At 33.1% G+C, this 27,308-nt stretch overlaps 2 protein-coding genes across 2 annotated transcripts in view; both read left to right on the top strand.

Moving 5' to 3' along the window:
* LOC128171326 (uncharacterized) overlaps positions 1-27,308 on the top strand; it is a 55,926-nt gene that overhangs the window by 18,313 nt on the left and 10,305 nt on the right. The window contains 2 exon segments of the mRNA XM_052837097.1: positions 22,081-22,692; positions 22,987-23,034. Coding sequence (XP_052693057.1) covers positions 22,110-22,692; positions 22,987-23,034 — 631 coding nt within the window. The 5' untranslated portion in view covers positions 22,081-22,109.
* On the top strand, positions 155-16,790 carry LOC128173864 (uncharacterized). Its single transcript, XM_052839548.1, has 4 exons — positions 155-313; positions 8,644-9,460; positions 12,186-16,240; positions 16,773-16,790. The coding sequence occupies exons 2-4, from the start codon at positions 8,644-8,646 to the stop codon at positions 16,788-16,790; spliced, it is 4,890 nt and encodes a 1,629-aa protein (XP_052695508.1). The 5' UTR covers positions 155-313.

Below are 27,308 nucleotides of genomic sequence, written 5' to 3'. Positions count from 1 at the left end.
TACACATTTTAAAAAAACAACGATGCTACATATACGTGTCTGTACAAACGTTACTTTTGAAAATCTGGGAGACTGAACATTAAATCGACATGTTTATCGTACGAGTTAACAAATGATGCAAAGGTGAAGGTCAAAAGAGAATTTTTCTTGCTGTTGTTTACTTGTTAGATCGAATGTACTTATGTAGCTGATCCACCATTTACGAAAGAATGTAATGTGACGGGGAGAGAAGTTAAAAAACAGAAAGTAAAATTTTGCACCATAACATTTGGATGCCGCTTTGTTGTTTACCAGCGCAGTTTACTTGAAAGTCGTAAGTTTTGTTTTTTGTTTTGTAACAGGTCACGTGTTCGTCGTACAACGGCCATTGTTTTGTAAGACCAAAATTATTGTTTCCCTAAGATTGTCGTGCTTTGTTTGTAAAACAGGATTTTTTAAGGCAGGCGTTAAGCCTACGAAATCTATAGAATCGGTCGCAATTTAGCTTTAATAATTTTTTAGTTTTAAAAACAAGAGTTATCGTTCCTGTTCATGGTAAAATGGGTAGGCAAACGCGGGCCAGGGCAAAATAAAAGCCGCGGCAGATCGAGATTTTTCAATTTCCGTCGATAATAATTAACTAATGTGAATTAAATTTTCAGGATATGTTACGGAGCGGTATATTTGTATTCGCTGCAAATATTGTTTCACAACAATGCGTATTTTGGAATTTATCGACGATTGTTGATTTTCAGTTTGCCCATTAAAAAATCCAGTATCTTACAATCAACTGATAGAAATAAAATAATTGTGAAATTATATTAAACATATTAATTATCCATAGGAGTTATTAAGAGGCTGATATATTATATATATAATGAAAGTTGAATAGGAAAATGTCACCTGAATTTGTTACACATGCACATTTCTGATGATACCATTTCATAAAACAAAAAATAAATATCCATGTGGGATAACACAGACACGCAACTATTACGGAAATTTGGATTTTGTCCCGGGTGATCGGATCTGGTTGTAATGACCTGGTTTTTCTTAAAACATGTTATTAATCGCAGAAATCGCAATTTCCATTAAAGAAATTATTATTTTTCAAAAGTATTTCATATGTTCTAAAGGAATTAACCATGAATTATTAAGTTTCTTCTTAAATAAGTCAACAAACAAGTTTCTTCTTAAATAAGTCAACAAACTTGTAAAATATCGACCTGGGTTTGACTACCCATTTTACCAACTTGGAAATCAACAATCGTAGATTAATTCTATTTTTTTTTAAATACACATTGTTGTGCAGCACTATTTTCAGCGAATACAAATATGCCGGTCAGTAACCTACCCTGAAAATTTCAATGAGATTCACAGATTAAGAATGAAGATAAATAATAAATCTCGGTCTGCCCCGGCTTTTCTTTTGCCCCAGGCGGGGTTTGCCTACCCATTTTACCAAGACTCATAATAAATCCATATAAACTCTTGCCTCTACATTAAACTCAGGTTAGTAAGGGAGACATACAGTCCTATAGGACTAGTGATATATCAAATGATAGGCCTCCTATTATCCAAAGTTAATATCGGTTGTATATACCAAAAGCCAACATGTCACGTCAAAGTATATTGTCAGATACACCATAGTTGATGTGCATAAAAGACACGAAGGTCACTTTTACATTGTGCATATGTTAATTAAGGGTTAACCTAAGTCAATATTTGAAAACCGCTGTTCCACAACATGCAGGTACATAGTTTTCTCTCAAATTAATGTCCAATTGAAATGGATATTAGTGAGTATCCACATTGAAGTTCAAGTAGAAAATGTTGCCGTCAACATACCATCTTACTTCATTTTGATTAATGCCAAACAAAGATTCTTTGAAAACAATTTAAAAGATAAACAACACATTACAAATATCACTTGTCTGAACTTCATTGGTCACCTGACTACATCCTGTCAGAACATTTTTTCATTTACCAACCAATTTCATGTCTTGGTGAACTTTTTAACATTGCTGTTTGTTACTTATATTTACAGCTAAGAATGGTTAGATTGTTCAAAATTATAAATATAACCATGCTTTTATGTTTACAATATTGATGCAACTTTTAATGATGAGCCTGTGGGTAATCATTTTACTCAGAATTAAATGTTTTCACTGTATATTCTATAGGTTCATATAAGGAAACATTTGCAAATCTACCTTAGTATGCAACACATTTGAGAAGCCAATTAACCCCACTCATAGTATATATCTCCCCAAAACAGGAGCTCTAAACTGTCAAGAGTCAATTATTTATTAAAACAACATGTGTGATTATTAAATTGTTTCTTTTAACACCTGCAGTAATTATAACAGTTTATTTTGTGCTTTGAATTATTAATATGTAAATCACTAAACTAGGGGTTCAAAAAGCTGGACTAAAATTTGTACTCTAGCAACTATTGAAGTCTTTGGGAATAGGTGATCTGGTGAATTTAAGATTCATAAACTGACAGTGAAATGGCAAAGTATGCTAAATTGTGTTTTGATGCTTATTGATAGTTAATATCTTATATCTCAAACATACAATTGACATTGAGCAAATTAAAGAAATAAGGAATACAAATTTGTATTTCTCAGTATTTTCCAGTTTAGTGAAAATCAATAGTATTTACCAGAACGGGAAATACCGGTATTTACCCAGCACTGGTATTTCCCGACCAACCCTAATACTATTTGATATGAATACACTGGAATAGCCAAACCTTTATCATTACTTGAGGTTTTAGTTGTTATTTTAAATTATTGTTTGTTAATTAAATAAATTTATGACTGGGTAGTACAGGTGCAATGATACACTTGCCTCACGTTACGATACATATCACGATACAGACAATGTGACATGATACATATTCTGATACTTTTGATGTGCTTTTAAGAATAACAAATCAACATTTGAACAATTACGCATATTGTTTAATCTCCAACTCTTTGTTACATAATTTTTTCCACATATTTTTCTTAATCAGCTATGTAAATATTAGAATGTAAACATGATTTGCATAAGGTAAAAATGTAATGTTGGCATCAATATCGTTATTTAAACACTGACAACATTAAATTACTTATGCTCTTATTATAGTTGTAATGAATTTTCTGAAGGCAAAATATTTAATGACTATGGTAACCTTTAATTTTGATTACATTTTTGCACATCTAGGAATGTGGCATTAATTTCTTGCGACAACAGACAAATGCATGGATAATTGCCGTTTTATACGAGGTGCAATACACATGTCGTTTGTTTTTAGGAAAAGGTCTGCAAAATAGTACTTGCATGTAGAAACACTCAATTTGGGAACTTCGTTAACCAATTTCGTTTATTCTACAAAACCATAAATGTAACTATATCAAAGATTTATGGGATGCACTGTAGCTGGGGGCAAAATTAAATAATGCGAAGCACGTTTTTCAACACCGAAATCATTTTAAAAATATAATTTTCAAACCGAATCGGACGGATAAATATATTCCGGATCGAATTACAGAACCGCGGTATAGCCTACTGTATCATGACATACTTTTACAGTGATATACCCTCTCACGGTTTATTGTTGCACCCTTACTGGGTAGAGAAATTAAAGAAATTCATTTTTTTCAATGCATTTGTTCTAATGTTCTACATCAGTGGCACTTGCTGTTACAGCCACCTTTAATCAGCAGCCACTGCCCATAATTGGGAAGTTTCAATGTTGTTCGTTTCGTTTTTCACTATTATGAATATTTTTAACTCAGTTAAGAGGCCACCTTTCTAAGGTGGCCAGCAACCAGTGTTTTTAGGTCTTGTGCACTCAACGTGCCTGTTTTCAATGACCATTTTGTCTGTTTTAAGGAGACTTCACTTTCTAACAGAAAAATAGGGACGGTCGAGTGATATTTTTTTATTTGGCTTAAGTAATTTTCTTTCTATCAAAAACAAATTCATAAATTACTTGTCCCTAAGAATACAATAGTTTACATTCATTGTCATTTACATTGCTTATAGATATGATTTACATGTAATTTTTTTTATAGATTATGGTGTATAGATTTGAATAAAACTGTGATCGAAATGTACATTATGTGTTCTATAAATTATACTAAACAGCACAATGAGTCTCTTGTAACTTCAAAATAAAATTATATTCAATGAAAAGGCATGATACAATAAACAGCAGAGATAGAACAGCGTACTCGCACAATACAAAAGGAATAATACACAAAGGGAAAGGATTGAATTGTAATAAATAAAATTGTGGGTTCTGTGGTGTTAATTAATTAAGGGTTGAGTAATTGATTATTATGGATATTGATCACACAAAAGAAAGGTTTCCTGTCACATTGACACCTTTTCTTTTGTTTTATATTATTATACACCTAAATTTACCCCCCAAAATATAATTCTTAGATAAATTTCTTAGCATTAATTCATCTGTACTAGTCTGTATATTTTCATATAATTGGCTCAGAACTTCTACACTCCTATTAGCACTTGAGCTAGAGGTTTAGCCTTCTGCTACATTGGTTTTTAAACTGAAGGGTTCTGGTTTTGAGCCTTTTTTTCTATTACATTTGTAGCACTCAACAAAAAAACTGATGTAGAGTTGTTGAGAGTTTCTTGTGTGACATTTCTAAATGATAGATTTTTATTAAGAAAAGGGGGAAGAATGTTAAAGTGTTTAAAATTAAATTAAGTATATATAATAGGCTCACTACTATTATTAGCTAGTGGGTTAACCCTTTAGCTCAGTTGCTGGAATGTCGGTTTTAAAATTGAAAGGTCCTAGGTTGGAGCCAGCTCATGCCACCTGTTCTATTACACATCGTGAATAATTGAAATTTTTAATATGTGATTGAATTTACAGGTTCAGTTCAAATTTGGGTGCTTGGATGATTTTTAAACAGAGTTGTGCCTCTTTGAAAAAAAAGAGAAATTCCCAGTTTCCGCTCTCCAACTTTTGAAGGAATGCACATGTAAAGTTAATATATATATATATATGTAGATTTATGATTGGCAAAAACACAGCTTGAGTAGATTTTGTTTTGGTCCGTTGATTTTTGATAGATTTATGCCTCTTGAACTACCGGTATATGGAATATTCTTAGTGTGTGCTCTCTAACTTTTGAAGTGATGCAACTTTTACAGTTGATATTTATATGTTAAAGGTTAATTTTTTTTTTATAGAAATTACAGGTCTAGTTCTAATTTACTTTCAGGCCAATGATTTATGAAAGATTTATGCTTAGTGAACTTAAAACAGAATGAGTAATTTTAAGGGATTTTTTTAGTTTTTCTGTAATCAAACGTTATACTAAATTTGGCAGTTGAAATTTTGGTTGTTTACGGTGGCATTTGTGGAGTTTCGACACATCTAGTTTGTTTAGGCATGCCATATGGTGGGATTCAACAAATTGATTAACTTCTTGTTTTAAAAATGTCTTCTTTGCTTATTTGTATAATAACATCAAAGCACAGGTATTACTAGTGAGCATTGGCTCACAAATATTTTGTTTTGTATCATAAGAGTCTTCTAGTTTTTCAATGTATCTGGTCATGCACACTTATTATCTAAAATTATCTTTTCACTAAAGCCCTCTCCAAAATTATGAATTTCATGGCCACTGGGACAGGAGTTTTGATGTCACACTTGTAGGTCTTACTATTTTAGCAAAGTTAAAAGCAAACTAGAAACCAAAATAGATAAGATTTCCACTAAATATGATCATAAGCTTACTTTTTCATGAAAACAAGAAATCGCATGTAGGGCAGCATGTTTTTTTGTAAATAAAAATGCAACAAATTATCCATTTACCAAAAAAGATCAATTTTCAATATCAGTGATGGTTGTTTTCAAATATATATGAGACATGACTCAAGGAAATTGCAACGCTAGTTTCATTATATTAAAGTAGATCCAGTGTTCTGTGATGTCACACTTTTTTGTAAAACTTTGAATTCTTTAAATATTGTGCAAGATAGTTTCAGGGTTGGAAATTCGCCAAAAATAGCAGCCAGCCACAGGGCTGGCTACTTTTAAAAGTTACCAGCCCTGCCCAAAATCTACCAGTCCTGATAAAAATGTTTATTATTATGAATGAACTATACATAAAGCTGAATATTTACATCTGCAACACAGGCCTCTCTCTCAAAATCTTTAGCTTTTACGAGTATTTGAAACCATATCTAAATATAACACAAATAATGCTTATCATTAAGTTTAACATGCTTAAAAAATATAACTGTTCATCTGTTTGTGTATAATTATAAACCCTCTTTTAGAAGCCCGCTAAGATTGTCATAATCATGAACTTTCAATACATTTTTTAAGATTACAAAGTGACAAAAATGATGTCAAATATTGAAAGGGATTAAAATAAAACAACAGATATTAAATGTGGTAAAAAATAATTTATTCGGTCAGATGCATTCCTTTTAACAGCTAATTGTCATTGGGTCTCACAACACTATTTTCTGTAAGTTTAAATTATGGTTGAGGCAAAATAATTTAAGATTTCTCCTTTTTAGGGGTTTTCCGCCAGTGACAGGAGCTCTATTTTTAATGAGATTAAAAAAACCGTGTAAAACGCATTATTTTTCCACTTTTGTAAAAATACGAGGTAACTTGATTTTCTTTTGCCAAATTACGTACTTCCACGGAGGTGGAAATGCCTGTACTCGATTTTCACTCTCGTGCCATAAAGTTAGTGTTTATTTGCTGCTAAATTGTTCAAGAATTATTGTTTTAAAAGTTGTAAAGGAGATTTCCTTAGAAGTTTGTTTAAAATTAACTAGTAATAGTTTTATTTATTTTATGTGAATATAATCACATGGATGTAATTAGAATTATTGGTAGGTTCAAGATATTTTCGCACTTAATTTTATACTAAATTTCCAAATTTTTATATATTTTATCTATGCAAAGGGGAAATAACTCCTTTTCTGACTTTTCTCTCAGTTGTATGTCTAAATGCTATAGTTTTTCTTATTCCAATGATTAATTTTAAAATATTTTTGTAATTTTTGTTTTCTGATAACGTTGACATTAAAATTAAACAAGAAAAACAAATTTCTGCCTACAAGATTTTACTTTAAACAAAAAAAATTTACAGTTTTCTGATGCTAAAATATGCTTTTATTAGTTTATGTTTATGTGGCATCTCAAAAAGTGTGATGACATGTAAATTTTTTCTAACAATTGATGACATTTAAGTCTATTAAGTCGAAATCAGTTCAGTTTTTCAACTTTCCTCAGAGAATTTTACGAGTATGGAGCTACCTTAATTAAATTTAAGTGTTCAAACTAATGCTTATGAAAATCAAAAGATGGAGGTGGGTAAAATTGTAAGGTTATTTCAAAGTGATGTGATGCTTTTATCATGATAATATCATGTACATGTATGTAGTATTGGAAATAGTGGGTTCACATAAATAACCATATTTTTCTTAAATATCAATGGAATAGGCAAAATGGGGTACACTTTTTCTCAGAATAGCATAAGCTTTTTAAATTTAAGACAAGATGACTTTTCAGAGAATGTTACTGTAATATAAAGGTAGCAAGGGGCAGTTTGAGATAAAGTACCTGTCAATATTTTTGTAAAATTGAGAGTTGCTGTACTTGAAGGTTGTTATTGTTAAAATTCATGAAATAATTATACCCTCTCTCCAACAGAGAAGAGGGTATACTGTTATACCCTTCTGTTTCTGTCTGTGTCTGTCCATCCGTAACAAAAATTTATGTCGCATTTTTCTCAGCAATTATCGCAGATGCTTGAAATTTGAATACACTATTTGTTTAGGCATGCCATACGGTGGGATATATATTTGTTGCAATTGGACGTCAACATCCTGTTAAATAACCACTGTTAATTTTAGTCTACCGTGTAAATTTTTATCAAAGATATCTTGGCTATTATTTATTGCAGGTGTTTGAAATTTTAACACACTATTTGTTTAGGCATGCCATATTGTGAGATGTATTTTTTCATCAAAGATTTCTCAGCAACTATTTATTGTTGATGTTTAAGATAAATTTTAGCACACCATTTGTTTATATCATAGGATATATCGGTATTTAAGTACAAATCGGATGACAACCACTGTTAAATGTCAACTTTGCTTATTTTGCATATTCACATCAGAGTGGGGTTATCACTAGTGAGCATTTGCTCACACATATCTTGTTTTTAATGATTATCAAGTGATGTCTCTTGTTGAAATTGATATTCATATGTAGGCCCTATATGTTAAGTACATGAGAAAGAAGAAAAAAGCAAAAACCTGTGGACATTACGTACAAGGCATTAAGTCGAACTTCGGTATCTCGAACACCAATATCTCCAATACAATGGATATTTCGAAGTGATGTTTTAGTCCCAAACACTTAAACTTTAAGTATTTTACCCTTAATATCTCGAATACTCAGATATCTCGAAGATATTAACCAATCCTATCTAGGTCAAGATAATGAGGTTTAACTGTATTTCAATATAAAACAAATGGCAATCCCAAATGTTGAGATATTTTCTTATGGTAATTGCTCTAGCTTTAATTAAATTTATTCCATTTTCCAATCATCTCATAAGGGGAGACAATAATAGAAATTTTGATTTTTTTTAAATATAATTTTAGATGCCAAAGAGAGCAAGGATTGATGATAAGCGTAGTCGCCAGAAAGACAAGCTGAGAAAGAGACTGAAAAGACAACAGAATGCTTGCTCCTCTGCCGTCACACCACCAAATGAGACCACAGAGTCTGTTGTCCCTTGCTGGTCAATGGACGGAGCTGTGTCAGCTCCCCCTGGTAATCTTCCAGGGTTTGGTTTGATGGGGTTTCCACCTAAAGAGGAAAAACCCCTGGCCAGGATGCAGGCCTCGCCTCGAGTGAAAATGCATCCACCTGCCCCGAGGTTGCCATCTCCTCGGGGAAGTCGTCTGTTTGTCAAAAACGTGACAAAGGCACCGTCCACTGACTCCCCAGCGTGGGTTTGTACTCCAACGAGGGTACCTGGGCATGATGAAGGCTTTAAGCCTTGCCCAGCAGGTCAGGCGCAGCTGGACTCTTCTGTGCTAAGAGGGTCTAGCAGTATAACAAAAGATGAGGAAATAAAGACAGTGTTAAAAACGGCTTCTGAACGTAAAAATAGTACGGACTTGGTCAATGTAAACTTGTCTTGTGACATGGAAAAAAAGGAACTAAAACATGCAGATGAAATTTTGAATGAGAATGAGATTGACATAGCTGAAAATAGTTACATGAATGAAAACGTTATGAGACATGCACATGAAACTGTATATGAGAATGTTGACAATCATCAGAGATACTTTGTTCAAAATAGTGAATGTACTCAAATGCAGGAAATTGACTGTAATGTAAATGACACAAATTTTCAGACATCTGTTCAAGGTTCATTCCATCAGGCACATCCCATGTTTGGTGACAATGCAGGTACTCAATGTGTTGCAAACAGTTTAGCTGGTCTAGCTTTTGAACAATTTAAAAGCAGCAAACTTTGGACTACACAGGATATGAACAAGATACTAGCAACAGGTGATGAGTTGTACACATTTTTGCAGAGAAGTTCTTCGATGCATAGTAGATATTTATTGGTAGATGAATTACCCCAGTACTTTGAGTGTTTCAACAGGGCATTTGAATTCACAACGAATTCAACGTTAGCAAGTATTATAAATTTGTCGGGTCATGAACCATGCTATGCTGACTTCAATGCATACCATCTATATGAGGCGTTACAAATTGCTTTGCTAGAATCAAATGGGTGTTTTGTGTGCTTTGGGGGAAATACATTTCTTATTGGAAAAACAAATGGATTTTATTTTACATTTGACTCCCATTCAAGATCACCACAAGGCTTATTTAGTTGTAGTGGGAAAAGTACAAGACTTTTGTTCCAAAATGTAGAGCAATTATTAGAACATATTCAGAAGCTTGCCATTACCATGGGGTTTTCGAGCATTGTTGAATGCAATATAACAGGGGCAATATGCCGTGCAAAAAAGTTGGAAGAAGAAAAGAAAGTTTGTTGTACTTCTACAGAGCAAAGTGGTGAAAATGAATGTGAGAATACAACAGATTGCGATGGTGATAGTGATGATGATGCAATTGTATTTATTCGTAATGAAGAAAACCGATTTCGATTTTGTCCCCTATCAAATGCTTTAAAGGAAGAGTTCTGCATTGAGCAAGGAATACAATATGCTCAGATAGAAGTTACCTCAGTTGAAACACCAAATAAAGAATTAGGAATCCCTAATTTAACCATACCTATCACTGGAGATGGAAACTGTTTTTTCAGAGCAGTCTCATATTGTCTAACGAGTACAGAAAATCACCATCATGTTGTTCGCAGCGCAATATGCAATCACATTCTAAAGAATGAAAACAAATTTCAATCATTTTTGAGATCTAATGAAGCGTCAGTCAAAAACCACGTGTCTTCAATGGAGAAAGAAGGGAATTGGGCAACGGAAATCGAAATTTTTGCATTAGCTCATATGCTATCGGTCGATATTTTCACATTTTCAAATGGCAAATTGGCTCAAGTTCTCAGGACAAAATGTCTGTGCATCTCTTAGAACAAAACGAAATGGTTTATATTTAAACCACCAAAATCAAAACCATTATGAAGTTGTCCTTGATGTTGGTGAGTTAATGGTTGATGTTATAAGCGAAAGCAAACTTGACTCCATGTACGTAGATAAAAGTTGTCGAAAATCAAGAATTGAAAAAGGAAATAAAAAAAATCAATACAAAATGGAAATGTATCGAAAAAAGTACAACGAAAATTTAGACTTCAAAAATCAAAAGCTTTGGAAAGCCTCACTGAAGTACAAAGAGAATGAAAAATTCAGAATCTCATTAAAAGAAAGCAATAAAACAAAATATCAGAATGATCAGACATTTCGGGACAAAGCTAGGCTCATGAGTAAGAACAAAAGTCGAGCACAATACAATGACCCTGATCACAGAAAAAAGGTATTGAACAAAGCAAACTCTAACTATCGAACTGATCCGACATACAGAGAGAAAATTAAGCAAAAGGCGGTTTTAAAGTACAAGAAAGATAGTGTATATAGATCGACCTGTGTGGAGAAGAGCAAGCAAAAGTACAAAATTGACAGTGTTCATAGGCAGAATGTCAAAACAAAAAGTAGGCTGAAGTACAAAACTGATGACGAACATAGACAAAACGTCAAAACTAGAAGTACTCAGAAATACAATACCGATGATAAACATAGACAACAAATGAAAATGAGAAGCTCAAAAAAGTATGAATTGAATGAAAAACACAAAGAAAATGTGAAACAAAGAAGTATCAATAAGTATCGTTTGGATGATGCTCACAAAGAGAGGGTTAAAAAAGCGAGTATTCAGAAATATAGATGCGATGAAAAATTCAGAGAAAAACTCCTTCGCAGTAGTTCATTGAAATACGAAACGGATGAAACTTTCAGATCGAAGTCCCTAGAAAACAGCAAGCGTTATTACCACTCTAGTCCAGGTATTCAGAAAAAGAAGATACAAAAGTCCAAGCAAAGTAGGTTGAACAAAAAAATCAAACTTGAAAACTTTGAAGAAGTTATAAATCTGTTCAAAAAAAATACTGCTCGGGGTCCAGATTTTGCATGCTGTTGTTGTCATCGATTGTTGTTCCAAAATCAAGTACAAATGTGCAATAGAGACGTGTATTCAAAGAGTGAAAAATCGAGAGAAGTGGCTGGTGCTTGTATCAAAGATACGTTTTTGCATCAATGTAAAACGTCGTGCTCAGAAAATTGTGCGAACTCATCAATGTGGATATGTTATACATGTCACCGAAAGATAATGAGTGGTGAAATCCCTCCAGAAGCATCAGCTAATAACATGTTCCTTGAGCCAGTCCCTGAGGAACTTTCTCGCTTAAACAATTTGGAACAGCATTTGATTTCGTTACATATACCTTTCATGAAAGTCATGGCTCTTCCAAAGGGTGGGCAGAAGAATATTCATGGTCCTGTTGTTTGTGTACCATCTAATTTGAAGAAAGCAACATTTTTACCTCTAAAAGAGGATGAAAACCTTTTGCTTCGAGTAAAATTAAAGAGGAAACTGAGCTACAAAAGTTATTATGAATATCAATTCATAAACCCAACTCATGTTCTAACTGCACTAGACTACTTAAAACAAAACAACAAATGGTATGCTGGAATCTCTATCAATAGAGACATTGAGAGTAATGAAAATGTAGAAGGTTCTGAACAAGATGAAGTTCAAACTTCAAATGAAAATTCTGAACGAGATGAAATTCAAACATCAAATGAAGATACTGAACAAGTTCAAGGAGAAACACCGAATGAAGATTCCGAACAGATACAAATAGCTGTAGACAGCTGTCTCCAACCTGTAGATATTGCACAAGAAGTTTTGGACCATTATTTTGATGATGTCTTCAATATTGCCCCTGCAGAAGGAAATAATCCAGTACGGATGCTTCAAGAACAAGGAAACGAAGCAAAGACATTCCCTTGCCATTTTCCATCAGGACAATTCTCATTTGATCAACAAAGAGATAAAAGATTGACACTTGCTCGATATTTCAATAACAGGCTGATGAATGCAGATAACAGATTTGCAAAAGATACAAACTACATCTTCTTTAGTCAGTATATGTCAGAACTAAATCAAGTAATTGAAAAAACGCAGATTTCTGTTCGGAAGACGGTCACCAAAAATGAAAAGGGGAGCGTTATCAATTCAGATATGCTTAGAAATCCAGAAACTCTGTCAAAACTGTTGAGGAACGATGAAGCAATTAGATTTATGCAACCGATAAGAGGTACACCAGCATACTGGTCAGCAACTCAGAAAGATCTATTTGCTATGCTTAGACAGCTTGGAATTCCAACGTGGTTTTGCTCGTTTTCTTCAGCAGAATATAGATGGAATGATGCCATAAGTTCTTTACTCAAACAACTCAATGATGAAAGAAATCCGGATTTGTTAGACTGGACAGAAAAAAATGAAATTTTGCGGAGCAATCCCGTTACAGTGGCAAGAATGTTTGAACATAGATTTCGTATCTTTCAGCGGGATGTTATTCATTCACCGTCAGAACCTATTGGGAAAATAGCCGATTTCTTTCAAAGAGTTGAATTTCAACAAAGAGGTTCGCCACACATGCATTGTTTATTTTGGGTGGAAAACGCACCAAAAATAGATGTTGATGGTAAGGAAGCTGTGACAGAATTTATCGACAGATACGTGACATGTGCTGTGCCAACTGAAAATGAAGACTCTGAACTAAGAAAAATTGTACTGGATGTTCAACAACACAGTAAGAAGCACTCAAAGTCGTGCAAGAAAAATGGAAAAGAATGTAGATTTAACTTCCCGAGACCTCCCTCACAGCGTACATTCATAACAGAAAAGCATGATGATGACGATGAAGATGAAACTGCAGAAATTCAAGATGTGCACCAACGTAATTCTACTTCAAATCTTACCAAGTCTCAAGCAAAAGAAATTTTATTGAGTGTTTGGAATAAGATTCAAACTGATTGTGATGGGTATGAGACAACAGAAGATATATTCGAGGATCTTTCTCTGAATCAAGACACATACCAAAATGCAATGAATGTTTTGTCAGAAAAATTGACAGTTGTCCTCAAAAGGCATCCAAATGAATTGTGGACAAATCAGTACAACCCATGTCTTCTTAAATGTTGGGATGCAAATATGGATATACAATATGTTTTGGATCCTTTTAGTTGCATCGTATACATCGTCTCGTACATCTCTAAATCTGAAAGGGAAATGGGAATGTTATTAAAACAAACAAACGTTGAAGCCCAAGAAGGAAATCTGGATGCCAAACAAACATTAAAAAAAATAGGATCTGCATATTTGACGCACAGAGAAGTTACTGCGCAAGAAGCCGTCTACAGAGTTTGCAATCTAAGAATGAAAGAAGCTTCAAGGAAAGTGATCTTCATACCAGTTGGAGAAAACCCTACTCGAATGACAAAACCCCTTTCACAAATGAAGCGAAAACAAAAGGATGCTAACGATGATTTACACGACGAAAATGACGAGGATGACGAAATTTTCATGACAAACATTGTCGAAAGGTACGAAAACCGACCAGACAACAAGATATTTAACAACATGTGTCTAGCCGAGTTCTGCTCTGATTATCGCGTCCTTGCCAAATCCCAAGTTCCAAAAGGGGTTAATGAAAATGTCTTTGAACTTCAAAATTCTAAGGGATATGTTCAAAAGAGAACGAGAACAAAACAGGCAGTTGTTAGGTATCCAAGATTTAGCGCTGAAAAAACATCTGAGAAATTTTATCAATCTCGACTACAGCTGTTTCTTCCCTATCGGCATGAAACACAATTAAAACCGGAAACTTTTGATTTGTACGAAACATTTTATGAAAAAGGATTTGTGAAGTTACATGGCTCGAGATCTGTAACAGCAGTAAAAATAATTGTGGAAACAAATCATGCTCGCTTTGCTCAGAATGAAAGTGTTATAGATGAAGCTCAAGAGTTGTATGAAAACATAGGAGAACCGGAAGATGCATGGGCAAATCTATGCCCCGAGACAGAAAAAAATAGAGATGAATGTGCCATGATGAAGTCAACACAGAAAACCCCCGAAGATCTTGTAGAAAATGTACCAGATATTGACAGTGATTTCAACAAAGCTGATGTGTTGTATCAAGTACAACAACTTTGCGTCTCTAATGAAGAAATGTTGAATATTGTACAAAACTTGAATCAAATCCAACAAAACGTGTTCTACTTTGTGCGAGACTGGTGTGTCAGAAAAATAGTAAATGAAAACCCAGCTCCGTTCCATATATTTTTAACAGGAGGTGCAGGAACAGGAAAAAGCCAAATTGTGAAAGCTATCAATTTCGAAGCATCACGCCTTTTCTCTAAAAGATTGTCGTCACCAGAGGCTTTATCAGTGTTGCTGACAGCTTTTACCGGCACAGCTGCATTTAACATTGGTGGCAGTACAATTCACAGTGTTTTTTCTTTGACAAAGTTCTTGCCCCTGCCATATGAACCATTAAAAGAACAAACTTTAAGTGAAATCAGAATGAAGCTCTCAGACTTGCAAATTCTTGTAATAGATGAAGTATCGATGGTGTACAAAAGACTTTTATACTACATCCATGAAAGACTAGTGCAAATCAAAAAATGCAAAGACCCATTTGGAGGCGTTAGTGTGCTTGCAGTCGGTGATTTCTTCCAACTACCACCAGTAAAACAAAGAAAAGATGAGAGACTATATAAAGACAATGCATCATATCCAATTGACCATTGGCAAGATTTATTTCAAGAAGTTGAATTGACTGAAATTATGCGTCAACGCAATGATGTTCCATTTGCAAGAGCTTTGAATTTGCTGCGCACAAGAACCTTAGAAGATCCTTTAGCAAATGAAACACTTGACACAGTGAATGATTGTATCAGAGATGGTCCGGAAGATGTTCTTCACGTATACTCCACTAACGATGAGGTAAACAATTACAATTTGAATATGCTAGAAAAGAAATGCAAAGATTTCAAACAGATTGATGCAAAAGATTATCAAAAAGATAAAACCTCAGGAAAACTCTGCCTTAGAGATAAACCGTGTATAACCAAAACTGACAGTTTATCAAGCTCGTTACTCTTCGCAGTTAATGCTCGTGTCATGTTGACGAGAAATTGCGATGTCAAAGATGGTTTAGTCAATGGAGTTATGGGATACATTTCCCACTTTCAATACGGAGATGCAGAAAAAACAAACGTTACAGCTATAGCTGTTATATTTGACAGTCAAAACGTCGGTATAAAAACGGGAAAGCGAACTAAAAATGGAAACATGGTATTGATTGAAAGAATTCAAGAAGAAATTCTTGTAAGGAAATCAAATGCTATTGTTAGACAGCAGTTTCCATTAAAGCTATCATGGGCCTGTACAGCTCACAAGGTTCAAGGGATGACTGTTGAAAAAGTTGTTGTCAACCTTGACAAAACATTTGCTCCTGGCCAAGCCTATGTTGCATTAACGAGAGTAACTTCAAAAGATGGATTATTCATAGAAACAAACGACAGAGCAAAGTTAGCCAAAAAGTTGTACGCTGATCCAGATGTGAAATCAGCCATGAAAGACATGAAAAAACTGGAACTTGACAGACCATTTGAAGTTCACTCCAACAGCACCATAGTTGTACTTCATAACATTCAAAGCCTGAATAAAAACTTTTGCCACATGAAATGTGACAGGAGATTCACACATGCGGACATTGTTTGTTTAACTGAAACATGGTTAAGATCTGATCAAGAAACAGCTCATCTACATTTGAATGGGTTTCAATTTCGCCATCTTGCAAGAATAGAAGCTTATAGCAACAACGATGAACACACGAGGTCATTACGTAATTCAAAAGGAGGTGGGGTCGCTTTCTATATCAAAGAAAACAATGAGAGTCAGATAATTCATCATTCAATCGAAAACATTGAAGGCATTGCTGTCAAGTTGTTGAAAAAAAACATAGCCATAGTGAATGTTTATCGGCCACCTACATTGAACGTTACCATATTTTTGCAATCTCTGAAATCTTTAATAGACACCGTAAGATTACAATGCGAAATGTGCATTTTCGTAGGAGATTTCAACGAAGATACAAAGTTATCTGGCCCTATACAAACTTTTATGGAGCACAACGGGTTTAAGCAGATAGTGAATTTTTTCACAACAGAGGGTGGAACAACTTTAGACCATGTTTATATCTCTGATTCAATTGAAGCGCACACAAAAAGATTTTCTACCTTTTATAGTTATCATGAGGGTGTATTTCTATTTCTTTGAAAATCCATACTGGCATGAGTTGGCATGATTACAGTAGAATACTTTATTAAAAACACGATTTTACAAACTTTTACCATATTCTTAAGATTCTTGTCAAATTTGGACAATTTTCAATTTTTGTCAAGGCAAATGTTATAGCATTAACATTATATACATCTTTCCGGATTGAGTTTGAATTTTAGAATATTCCGGAATTATGGATTCTGTTTTGTTATTAGGATTTTTCGCGGGACACGAGCAGTTTAGATTATCTATAGTTCCTGTGCTCAATACCATTTAGATTTACAATGTTTACTATGTTTGTTTCTACGAGATAAAACTTCTAAGTTGGTAAGTTTTACATGAATCTGCTTGTGTATAGTGTTGTGCAAAAAGTTATGTATAAACGATAGGTATAAATGTGTAAACAAAAGTGTTCAACTGTGAAGATGCATTTTAAATAACATGTTCGAATGTTGGCACAAGGGATATATCTAGAATGTGTATATAAATTTAAAGCTAAAGTATCATAGCATGTTTTTATTATATGATATATCGGAATTTAAGGTTTCATTGTTTGCATGCAATGTTTTGTGCACTCTACCATAGGCGTACATATATAGTCATTCATTTTGAATTATGTAATTTGCTAGTAGTACGAGTTTCGTTATATTTGCTAATTTGCTAGAGCATAAGTGAAAGTATTCATTTCAAGAACACGGGGCATATATATTTACTAGAGTGATATTTGCCATATGTTGAGTGTGTTTTGTTTGTTTATTCATAGCATCAAAACTTTTCTTTGTTTTTCCAGTTAATCACATCTAGTCACATAACGTGTTGTCCCATCATGCCATTGTCACAAATCATCATACTAGTTTTTCAATGACTGAATAAAGATGTGCATTAGCAACAAGTTGCCTCTTCATTGATGGTAGCCAGTACAGCAATATTAAGCTCAAGTTTCGTGAATGTTTATATACTAGTAATTACCATTTGTTATTATTCAAATAAGGTACAACCAATTCAAACAAGACGCTTTGAAAAAACACAGTCTATAAATCAATATGTCCTAAAAATGCGGTTTTGATTAATGTAATATATTTAATGGACTCTGTAAAACAGCGGTTTTATAACCAATATTAAAGAAAAAGTCAATGTAGATTTTCCAAATAAATAAGAAATATTTGTACAACATATCTAGCTAAATACGAAATTAAAAAAGGAGTATTTTTTAATATTTCAAAGCTGAGACTGTACAATAAGATTTAGCTAAAAAAAACTGAACAACGATTATTATTGAAAAGATTATAACCATGGTTTTTCGCAATCGAAGAAACAAGGTATGCATAATGTTTAGCAAATTCTGTACATTTTGTATATCACAAATTTTAATGAAAACAGTTCATGTTTTTCAAACATTTTGTCATATTCTCTGTTAAATCTTTCGTCCGAATATACGTTGTATTCTGATTTTTAAAAAAAATATTCTAATAACGGAAAAGCAGGCATGTCCGGAAATTTTGATTCCGCGTCCTGGGTTTAAAAAATAGTGTAATGTTCAAAGTAAATTTAACTCGTACCAAAAATAATTGCTAAGTCGTACCTGAACACATTCGGATTTTATTTGTTCAGTCGTTCTTAAAATCGGAAAGGTTTTAGTTAAGTCGAACTTAAAATCATTCGTATTTTGTCAAGTCGTACCAGGAATAATTCGATTTTTTTCATCTTTTTATTTTTGTTACTCTTGTTATTGGTTTAAGAGCTCTGCTTCTTACAGGAAGTTCAAGCTTTACTTTCGACATTAACGGAAGACCCACTCGTTGCTTTGCAACGAGCTTTGCTCTAGTTATTTTTTTTTTCTTACAAAATTTGTGCAGGCGATTTCTCGGAAATGGCTGAACCGATTTTCGTGAAACTTTCAGATCTAATAGATATTAATCCGAACTTAATATACATTTTTTTATTTTGATGACGTCATTTCCGTTCTTGAGAAAATGACGTTTTAGCGATTTTCAGAGGGTCGGCTTGTCCAGGGATCTCCTCCTAAGCGGTAAAAGATATTGAGTTCAAACTTTCAGGGATTGTAGACAAGAGATTGTAGATGTGCAATTTGGCATTCATATTTGTAATGCTCAAAAGGCGTTTAAGCTCGCCCGGTCCCGAAAATTGAGACTAAAAAAACTTCGTAATTTTTCATGGTTTTCTTAGTTTATCTCTTTTCTGAAAAATATTTTGTTAACACATGTAATGCAAAAAAAGTTTATATTTACAAGACCTTTCATTTGATATCAAGAAAAAGGGGCTGGCCCCTAAAATTAGGGAACCAAAGGTCTCTAAAGTCTTTAATCTGTAGCTCTTTACTGAGAGATATTTTGTGAAATGTTATAGAAGCAAATATGTTTATGTTACAGTTATGTATCTAAGCAGTGTAATAATTTTGTCATGTATTACGTAATTAAGGGTTTTTAGGGGCCAAAAGTCCAAAATTTTGATCTCCCATATCTCAGAAAGGAAAAATATTGTGTTATGCAACACAGAAGAAAAGTTGTTCAAATTAATGTTCTTAACCATATGCAATCTTCAAAATTTCGCCAAACGGCCCCTATAAGAAGATAAGGGATCGGCCCCTAAAACCTTATTTCTCATATATCTCCAGAATGGTAACAAATTTCTAAACACTTGTTGAACAAAATTTGTTTAGAATTAAATGACCTTTCATTTGATATCAAGAAAAAGGGGCTGGCCCCTAAAACTAGGGAACCAAATGGCTCTAAAATCTTTAATATGTAGCTCTTTACTGAGAGATATTTTGTAAAATGTTATCGAAGCAAATATGTTTATCTCACAGTAATGTATCCAAGCAATGTAATGATTTGGCCATTTATTACGTAATAAAGGGTTTTTAGGGGCCAAAAGTCTAAAATTTTGATCACCCATATCTTAGAAAGGAAAAATATTTTGTAATGCAATACAGAAGAAAAGTTGTTCAAATTAATGTTCTTAACCATATGCAATCTTCAAAATTTCGCCAAACGGCCCCTATAAGGAGATAAGGGATCGGCCCCTAAAACCTTATTTCTCATATATCTCCAGAATGGTAACAAATTTCTAAACACCTGTTGAATAAAATTTGTTCAGAATTAAATGACCTTTCATTTGATATCAAGAAAAAGGGGCTGGCCCCTCAAATAAGGGGACTAAAGGGCTCTAAAGTCTTTAATCTGTAGCTCTTTACTGAGAGATATTTTGTGAAAGGTTATAGAAGCAAATATGTTTATCTCACAGTTATGTATCCAAGCAATGTAATGATTTTGTCATGTATTACGTAATTAAGGTTTTTAGGGACCAAAAGTCCAAAATTTTGATCTCCCATATCTCAGAAAGGAAAAATATTTTGTTATGCAACACAGAAGAAAAGTTGTTCAAATTAATGTTCTTAACCATATGCAATCTTCAAAATTTCGCCAAACGGCCCCTATAAGGAGATAAGGGATCGGCCCCTAAAACCTTATTTCTCATATATCTCCAGAACGGTAATGAATTTTTAAACACTTGTTGACAACATGTTTTCAGAATTAAATGTCCTTTCATTTGATTCCAAGAAAAAGGGGCTGGCCCCTTAAATTAGGGGATCAAAGGGCTCTAAAATTTTTTATCTATAGCCCTTTAATGAGAGCCATTTTGTGAAAGGTTAATAATTCTAGATTAGGTATAATACGTTTCTATATCCTAACAATATGATGATTTTCTCTTGTGTTACCCAATTAGGGTTTTTAGGGACCAGATGTAAACAAAATTAATCTTTTCAATCTTGATTGGAGGAAAAGCAAGCATTTAAAAAAGCAATGTTATAGAACTTATAAAAAGCGATGCAATGAAGCATAAGTACTTCACTCCTTTTTCAATATCATGTTTTGTTGTTAAAAATCAAAGTCGATGATGTCATATTTTCTTCTAGAAATCGGACGGAAGACCTCCTCGTTGCTCGCAACGAGATCGTGTCTAGTTGGTAATTTTGTTTGTTATAGAATTGATAGTTTAAAAATCATGTACATGTACATACAATTACATGTAAATATTTAAACATATTGGAACGGCGCCGCGATCACGAAAACCGGGAAATTGCGGGAAATTGAACAAATACCCTTATAGTATCAATGCATTTAATAAAAGAAATGATTTCATTTTCTTTCTTACATTTTTATAGTTATAAATTAGATGAACGTATATCTACTCGGTTTAAGTTTATTAACTAAGAAAGCCTACTATAGTGAACCTAACGGTTTCCATTTAGGTATAATATATTTTTGTTCACTGAAGACCAAGTTCCGTATTTCATTCTAAATACATGCATGCATGTAATTTATAAATTAGATATAATTGATTGTTACAAACTGAATGGTTTGTCAAAATCTTTTTAAAGTAAACACATTCAATACAGTGATTCAATATCCACTGATATATAGGATATAAAAACGCTCATTTATATGTAAGTTGCCGTGGCGCAGAGGATGTGTGGAGATGCTAGTAAACTAAGGGTCCCGGGTTCAATTCTCGCCGTGGCCGGTTTTTTTTGTGGTTTTTTTTTTCATTTTTCTTTCTAGAACAAAAACCGCTTTAATACCTTTTCTTTCATAAAGTTAATACATTTTGTTGGAAATTAAGCACAATATTGAATTAAATTTTTTTTAATGGCTTAAAGGTGGCTTAAAGGTGGCTTAAAGGTAGCTTAAAGGTGGCTTAAAGAAGTTTGGACATTAAGGACCTATAAGTTGTCCTTAAAGGTGGCTTAAAGGTGGCTTAAAGATAGTCTTTAAGCTGCCTTTAAGCCATCTTTACGCTTTCTTTAAGCCACCTTTAAGCAATACTTATAGCTTAAAGGTAGCTTAAAGGTGGCTTAAAGATCGTCTTTAAGCTACCTTTAAACACCTTTAAGCTATCTTTAAGGAGGACTTAAAGATGGTCATTCATCCTGTGGGTTTTTTTTTTATTTCAAGGATCATTGTCATCGGTTTACCTTATACCCAAATAAAACACAATAAACACAATTCATATTGAACCGCATGTTTTGATATACTGCAAGTTTTAAAGACGAATGAGTATTAGACGCGTTGTCCATGATATCAAATGTAGACACATACGCTTTAAAAATAATTAAATAATTAGGAAACATGTTAAATATCTTTAAGTTTTCCTGTTTTATTATCTTCTTGCAGAAAAACGTTATTAACTAACAACAATTAGGATGGCTCTATCAAAATACGACTCAACTCGGGAGACTACAAACCTAGCTCGTGTAGCCCGGATAATCCTAGGCCCTTGCACCGACGTACTACGCGCTGTTCTGAAAAAAGAGATGCTTCCAGCCGCATTGTTACACAATGTTAAAGTTTTTATGGCCAATCTTCCAAAATACACGAAGCCTCCAATCAGTAAAACTCAATTACAACAAGTTAATAGCGGAGACTACTCAAATTTTGACATCCCGCTGCTCTACGTCCTTTTGCGCAACATTTGTTCAATCCCTGAACATAGACTAAAATGGGGAAATAAACCTAGCCGAACAGATAGGAGTGTGTCAGCAAATATTGAGAGAATTCGTTTGGTTAGAAACGAGTATTACGGACACGCGACCCACTTTGCTATCCTGGATACGGAGTTTATAAACCAATGGAAGGAGCTCTTGTTAATTGTAATTGAGTTGGAGGCGTACATTGGTAGCTCAACTGATCTCCAAGACGCTGTGAAAGAGATCAAGTCGTGTCCCATGGACAGAGAAGTAGAACAGAAATTCATAGACAAATTGCTCCTTATTGAAGAACTGCAAGGTCAGTTAAATGGTTAAATGTCACGGACGTGATTACTAGTTCTTAATTGTTGTTCTTAAATGTTTCATACACACTATTACTATAGTGTACTTATAAAAGAAACGCACTACATACTAAAAAAAAAAGAAAAAAAAAGACTAAACATTTTTTGTTTACTGAATTTCATTTCCTATAACTTGTACTTCTTACGTTTAATTTTCAATATGAACATTTTTAAGGTACATCTTAGTTTTAACCCTTTCTAAATATGAGAAAATAGTAAGTTTTGTTTTTATTTATGATTTTCATTTTCAGACAGAATAGCAAGTCTAGAAAATACAAAGGTTCCTTTTCTTCTAAAAGGTATGGCTATTTAAACAATAAAATGTACAACTGAAGTTTAGAAAAAATGTCAAAACGTCATGCATTTGTATAGATGAAAAGTTTGAGGGCTTTCCATTTTCATGGTCCGGTTGAAATAATTCATTATAACAACTTACTGAAAGCAGAAAATTAGAAAAAAATATTAACTCCTAACGTGCTCCTTTAATCTATATATGTTCTTGTGTTTAATAAAATCACTGATACACACTCAACATTTATGAGAGATATTAGTCCACAAGTACCTTAACGTGATGTTGTGGGAATTACATAACATCATGTCGATGACAGTGGCATATATAATCATTCTACTAGGATCTCTCTCTCTCTCTCTCATTTTTATGTAAGCATATATAATTCTTTGACTATATATTCTAGTATTTGGTGTTAATCAATTATAGCATTTAGTATGCATCAAATTGTTACAATACCCTAGGTAATTAACATTTGTTAGAACATATTTGATGTAATGTGACAAATATGATAATTATCACAATTCAAGCATCTAAGAAATACAACCATCAGCTGAATAATTCATTGTATAAATAAAGCATCTCAAGGAAAAACAAAACATCATAATAACAATTGTAATACTCTGGGTTATATTTAGATGGGAAGGAAAGTCATATTTTTTTTATATTAATAAAGAAGTTTAAATTATCACATGTAGTCATGCTGTTTTGAAATTAAAATACATAATTTAGGTTTAATGCACGTTTGAAGTTAGCGAAATTGTATTTACTGGAGGATGACATGATGTAGAACTCTTTTGTATTAAAAACCAAAAAAAAAAAAAATGAAAAATATTTTGACGCCACAACATCTACTCCGGTTTGGTTTATATATACAATGTACTCAGTGCTCTGAGTAAAACGCTAACGTATGCTTTTCTGTCACTCAAGTAATCGACTGGACAAAATTGATAATGTTAAAGCTATACACGCTATAATTTGCGTCAATTTTGAATGACAGTGAAAACGCATGTGTTTGTCTACTTATAAAAGTTATCCTTAATCTGTAAATTACAAGGGTGAATTCCATCTAGTTACAAAGATATAGATTTTTAATTGTTTATTTTCCTGCCAGGAAAATATACATTTTCATGAATATTGATGAAGGAAGAGCAAACCGACCTGATTGCGCATGTCCGCGGAGAACTAGGTGGTCGTTATTGTTTGCCTAATTAAATATCCAACTTGATTTTTTAATTGCTTAACAGTTGTTAAATTGAAATACATACATATGTAATGAGTAAAATACGCTTGTCATTCATGATACCCTTACTTCTGCATTAACATTTATAGGATCTATAAATAGCACATAGGGGAAAAACACAGGTCTACGTCATTTTTTTAAAGGAAGTATTCATAACTACTCACAGGCTTGTATTTTTTTCTTTTGTTTGTACTCGTATATCGGACAAATTTATGCTTTACTGAAAATATCCTTTCCTTTGTGAAACTATCACAATTATGAAGATGTTGACCCTTCACCAGTTTTGGTATGATAGGCTAAATTTAGCTGTCGATATCACGTGATAGATTGATATTCACGAGGAGGCATTACTTTCCTGGCAGGAAAATAAATATTTTCTATTGTTTAATATTTGATACATTTGTTACGTGATCGAATTGAGCATTATAATTAACAGAATAAAGGTAACTTTTATTAGTAATCAAACACATACATTTTCCCCTTTATTCAAAATTGACGCAAATTATAGCGTGTATAGCTTTAAGGTTAACACGCCAATCTTAAGAATAAATACATGTATGCATTAATATATGCATTTTTATAAAATAAATGACTATCATCAAAGTTGAAAATAGCCTTGAGTAAATTTTAATTCCAAGTCAAATTCTTTGCAAACAAAATAAGTATGATATAATTGTAATCAGAATGTTTAAATACTTTCTCTAAAGTCGGAATTAACATGTCGAAATAACGGCAGCAGACATTTTCTAAGATCTAGGGATCTACGCAGAGATTCCTCCGTCTCCGACACTAACTTCCGCTTTAAGCATTTTAAGATTTCAACGAATATGCTCCTTTTGAGGTTTGTTTGTAATTGAGTGGAACGTCTAAGGTAAAGAACGATCTCAAATCGATATTGTTTTAAGTTTTCCAAAATTTGTCACTTAGACCGAATATCATAATTTTCTAATAAACGAAAACAAAACGGAAAAGATTGAATTACGCACTTTTGAATACGGAAATTGAACGACATAATAAAGGTCAGTCATATCCTTTCACAAATGCCAGTTTTTAACATTCAACCACTGTTAATACATCACCATTCGACCTTTCTACCATAATCAGTTTACATGTACTGCGTATCAGTCATTTGGCTAACAATTATTACTATGCTTTTAACAAGTCTATTTTTTTTAAAGTTCAAGAACCGTTTTGTTGTAAATAATTAACACACTTGTATGACTTTTAAAATCATATAATTTCTTAATTACAATATCTTTAATGATTGATTACTACACATGAACAAGTAATGGTAGATAACTCCATTAACTGTTAAAATATCTCTCCTTTTTAACTCATTCCAACGCTTTCACAATATCTTAGCTTTCATTTTTCATGCTTATTCTTTTCTAAATATATGAATTAATTCATTTCGCTTATTGAAATTTCAGAGCAGAATAGAATAGCAAGACAAATATGATTGAAGGTGACAGCATATTCATTATTTTTTTCTACATATTCAGTAAGTTTGTAATTTATGTCAACATGTTTTAAACATTATACACATTAACACTATTTGATCAATTTGGCCACACCCTGCACCCTACCTAATACATTAAATGACTGTTTTTGTCCTGCTCTAGATTCAAAAGGTATGACAGTAAAGAAGAAGACTTTTTAACATTACATGTATATTCATCATTATGGGTCATGAATTTCATAGTTTAGGTTAAAGACTTCATTGTTATTATATCGACGTTTTAAAATTTATATATTATATATATGGGAGAAGAGAAGAATATTTTGAAAGATTTTACACATTTTTCTATATTGCCATTATGGCCCAACCATAGGGCCTGACCTAGGCACCATGAATTTCACAATAATGGTAGAAAGCTTTATGGACATCATAACCATGTATTCAGTTTTTTCCCTCACTTGTGTGAGATTAAAGAAGACGATTTTTGACAATCTGGCTTTTAAAAAAATCATATTTGGCCCCGCCTATGACTTCCTTGGAGTGGTAGAGCTATGATTTTCACAATATAAATTCATGTCACACTGTACCATAGAAATGCTTCACAAGAATTGTTATTTCCAAACTTACGTCGACTCGATATATTGACATTGATCGTAACCTAACAACATAACTTTATGATACACGTGAAGACGTCATTTTTTGTGAAGTCGACTTTCCTTACTTATGTATCAATATGCCTTCATCACCTGTAGATGGTGTTTTTGTCTCTCAGTTAATTCAATACGCAAGGGCATGCTTTTCGTAGGAACAGTTTCCAAGGCGAAGCAAGCTACTGACAAACAGGTTGATAAAACAGGGCCATAAGAGTCTCATTTGAAGTCATTTTTCAGTAAGTTCTATGGTCAATACAAACACTGTGTCAGCAACTACAATCTTCAATTGGGTCACATGCTGACTGACGTTTTCCATACTAATTGTTAGACCATAATTAATCCACTAATTGACTATGTTCTTTTCAGTTTTTCCCGATTACGAGAGCAATTTTTGACAATTTTTACGATCATTTTTACGCTGGGCCGTGCTTTCTTTCTGCGACCCTTTTGATACATTAAAATTTAGTTTATAAAAGTAGATCCAGTGTTATATGATGTCATACTTTATTGTAAAACTTGTGATTTTTTTTTAAATTTGTGCAAGACAGTTTTATATATTTCATTTGAATAGAATCACATGGAAGTAACTAGAATTACTGTTAAGTTCAAGATATTTTCGCAGCTTGATTTTATACTCAATTTCCCAATTTTTATACATGTTATCTATGCTAAGGGGAAATAACTCTTTTTCTCACTTTTCTCTCATTGTATGACACAATGGTATAATTTTTTTTTATCTCAACAATTAATTTGAAAATATGTTTGTGGTTTTACTTTTCTGACACGGTAGACAATAAAATTAAACAAGATAAACAAGTTTCTGCAAAGTGTGATGATATGTATAGCATTTCTTATAATTAATGAAATTTAGGTCTAGTAAATTGAAATCAGTTCTGTTTTTCAACTTTCATCAGAGAGTTATACGAGTA

The sequence above is a fragment of the Crassostrea angulata genome, chromosome 2, assembly GCF_025612915.1.
Source record: "Crassostrea angulata isolate pt1a10 chromosome 2, ASM2561291v2, whole genome shotgun sequence".
Taxonomy (NCBI): domain Eukaryota; kingdom Metazoa; phylum Mollusca; class Bivalvia; order Ostreida; family Ostreidae; genus Magallana; species Magallana angulata.
The sequence above is the reverse complement of the archived record's forward strand: the minus strand, read 5'-3'. Positions and strand labels throughout refer to the sequence as shown.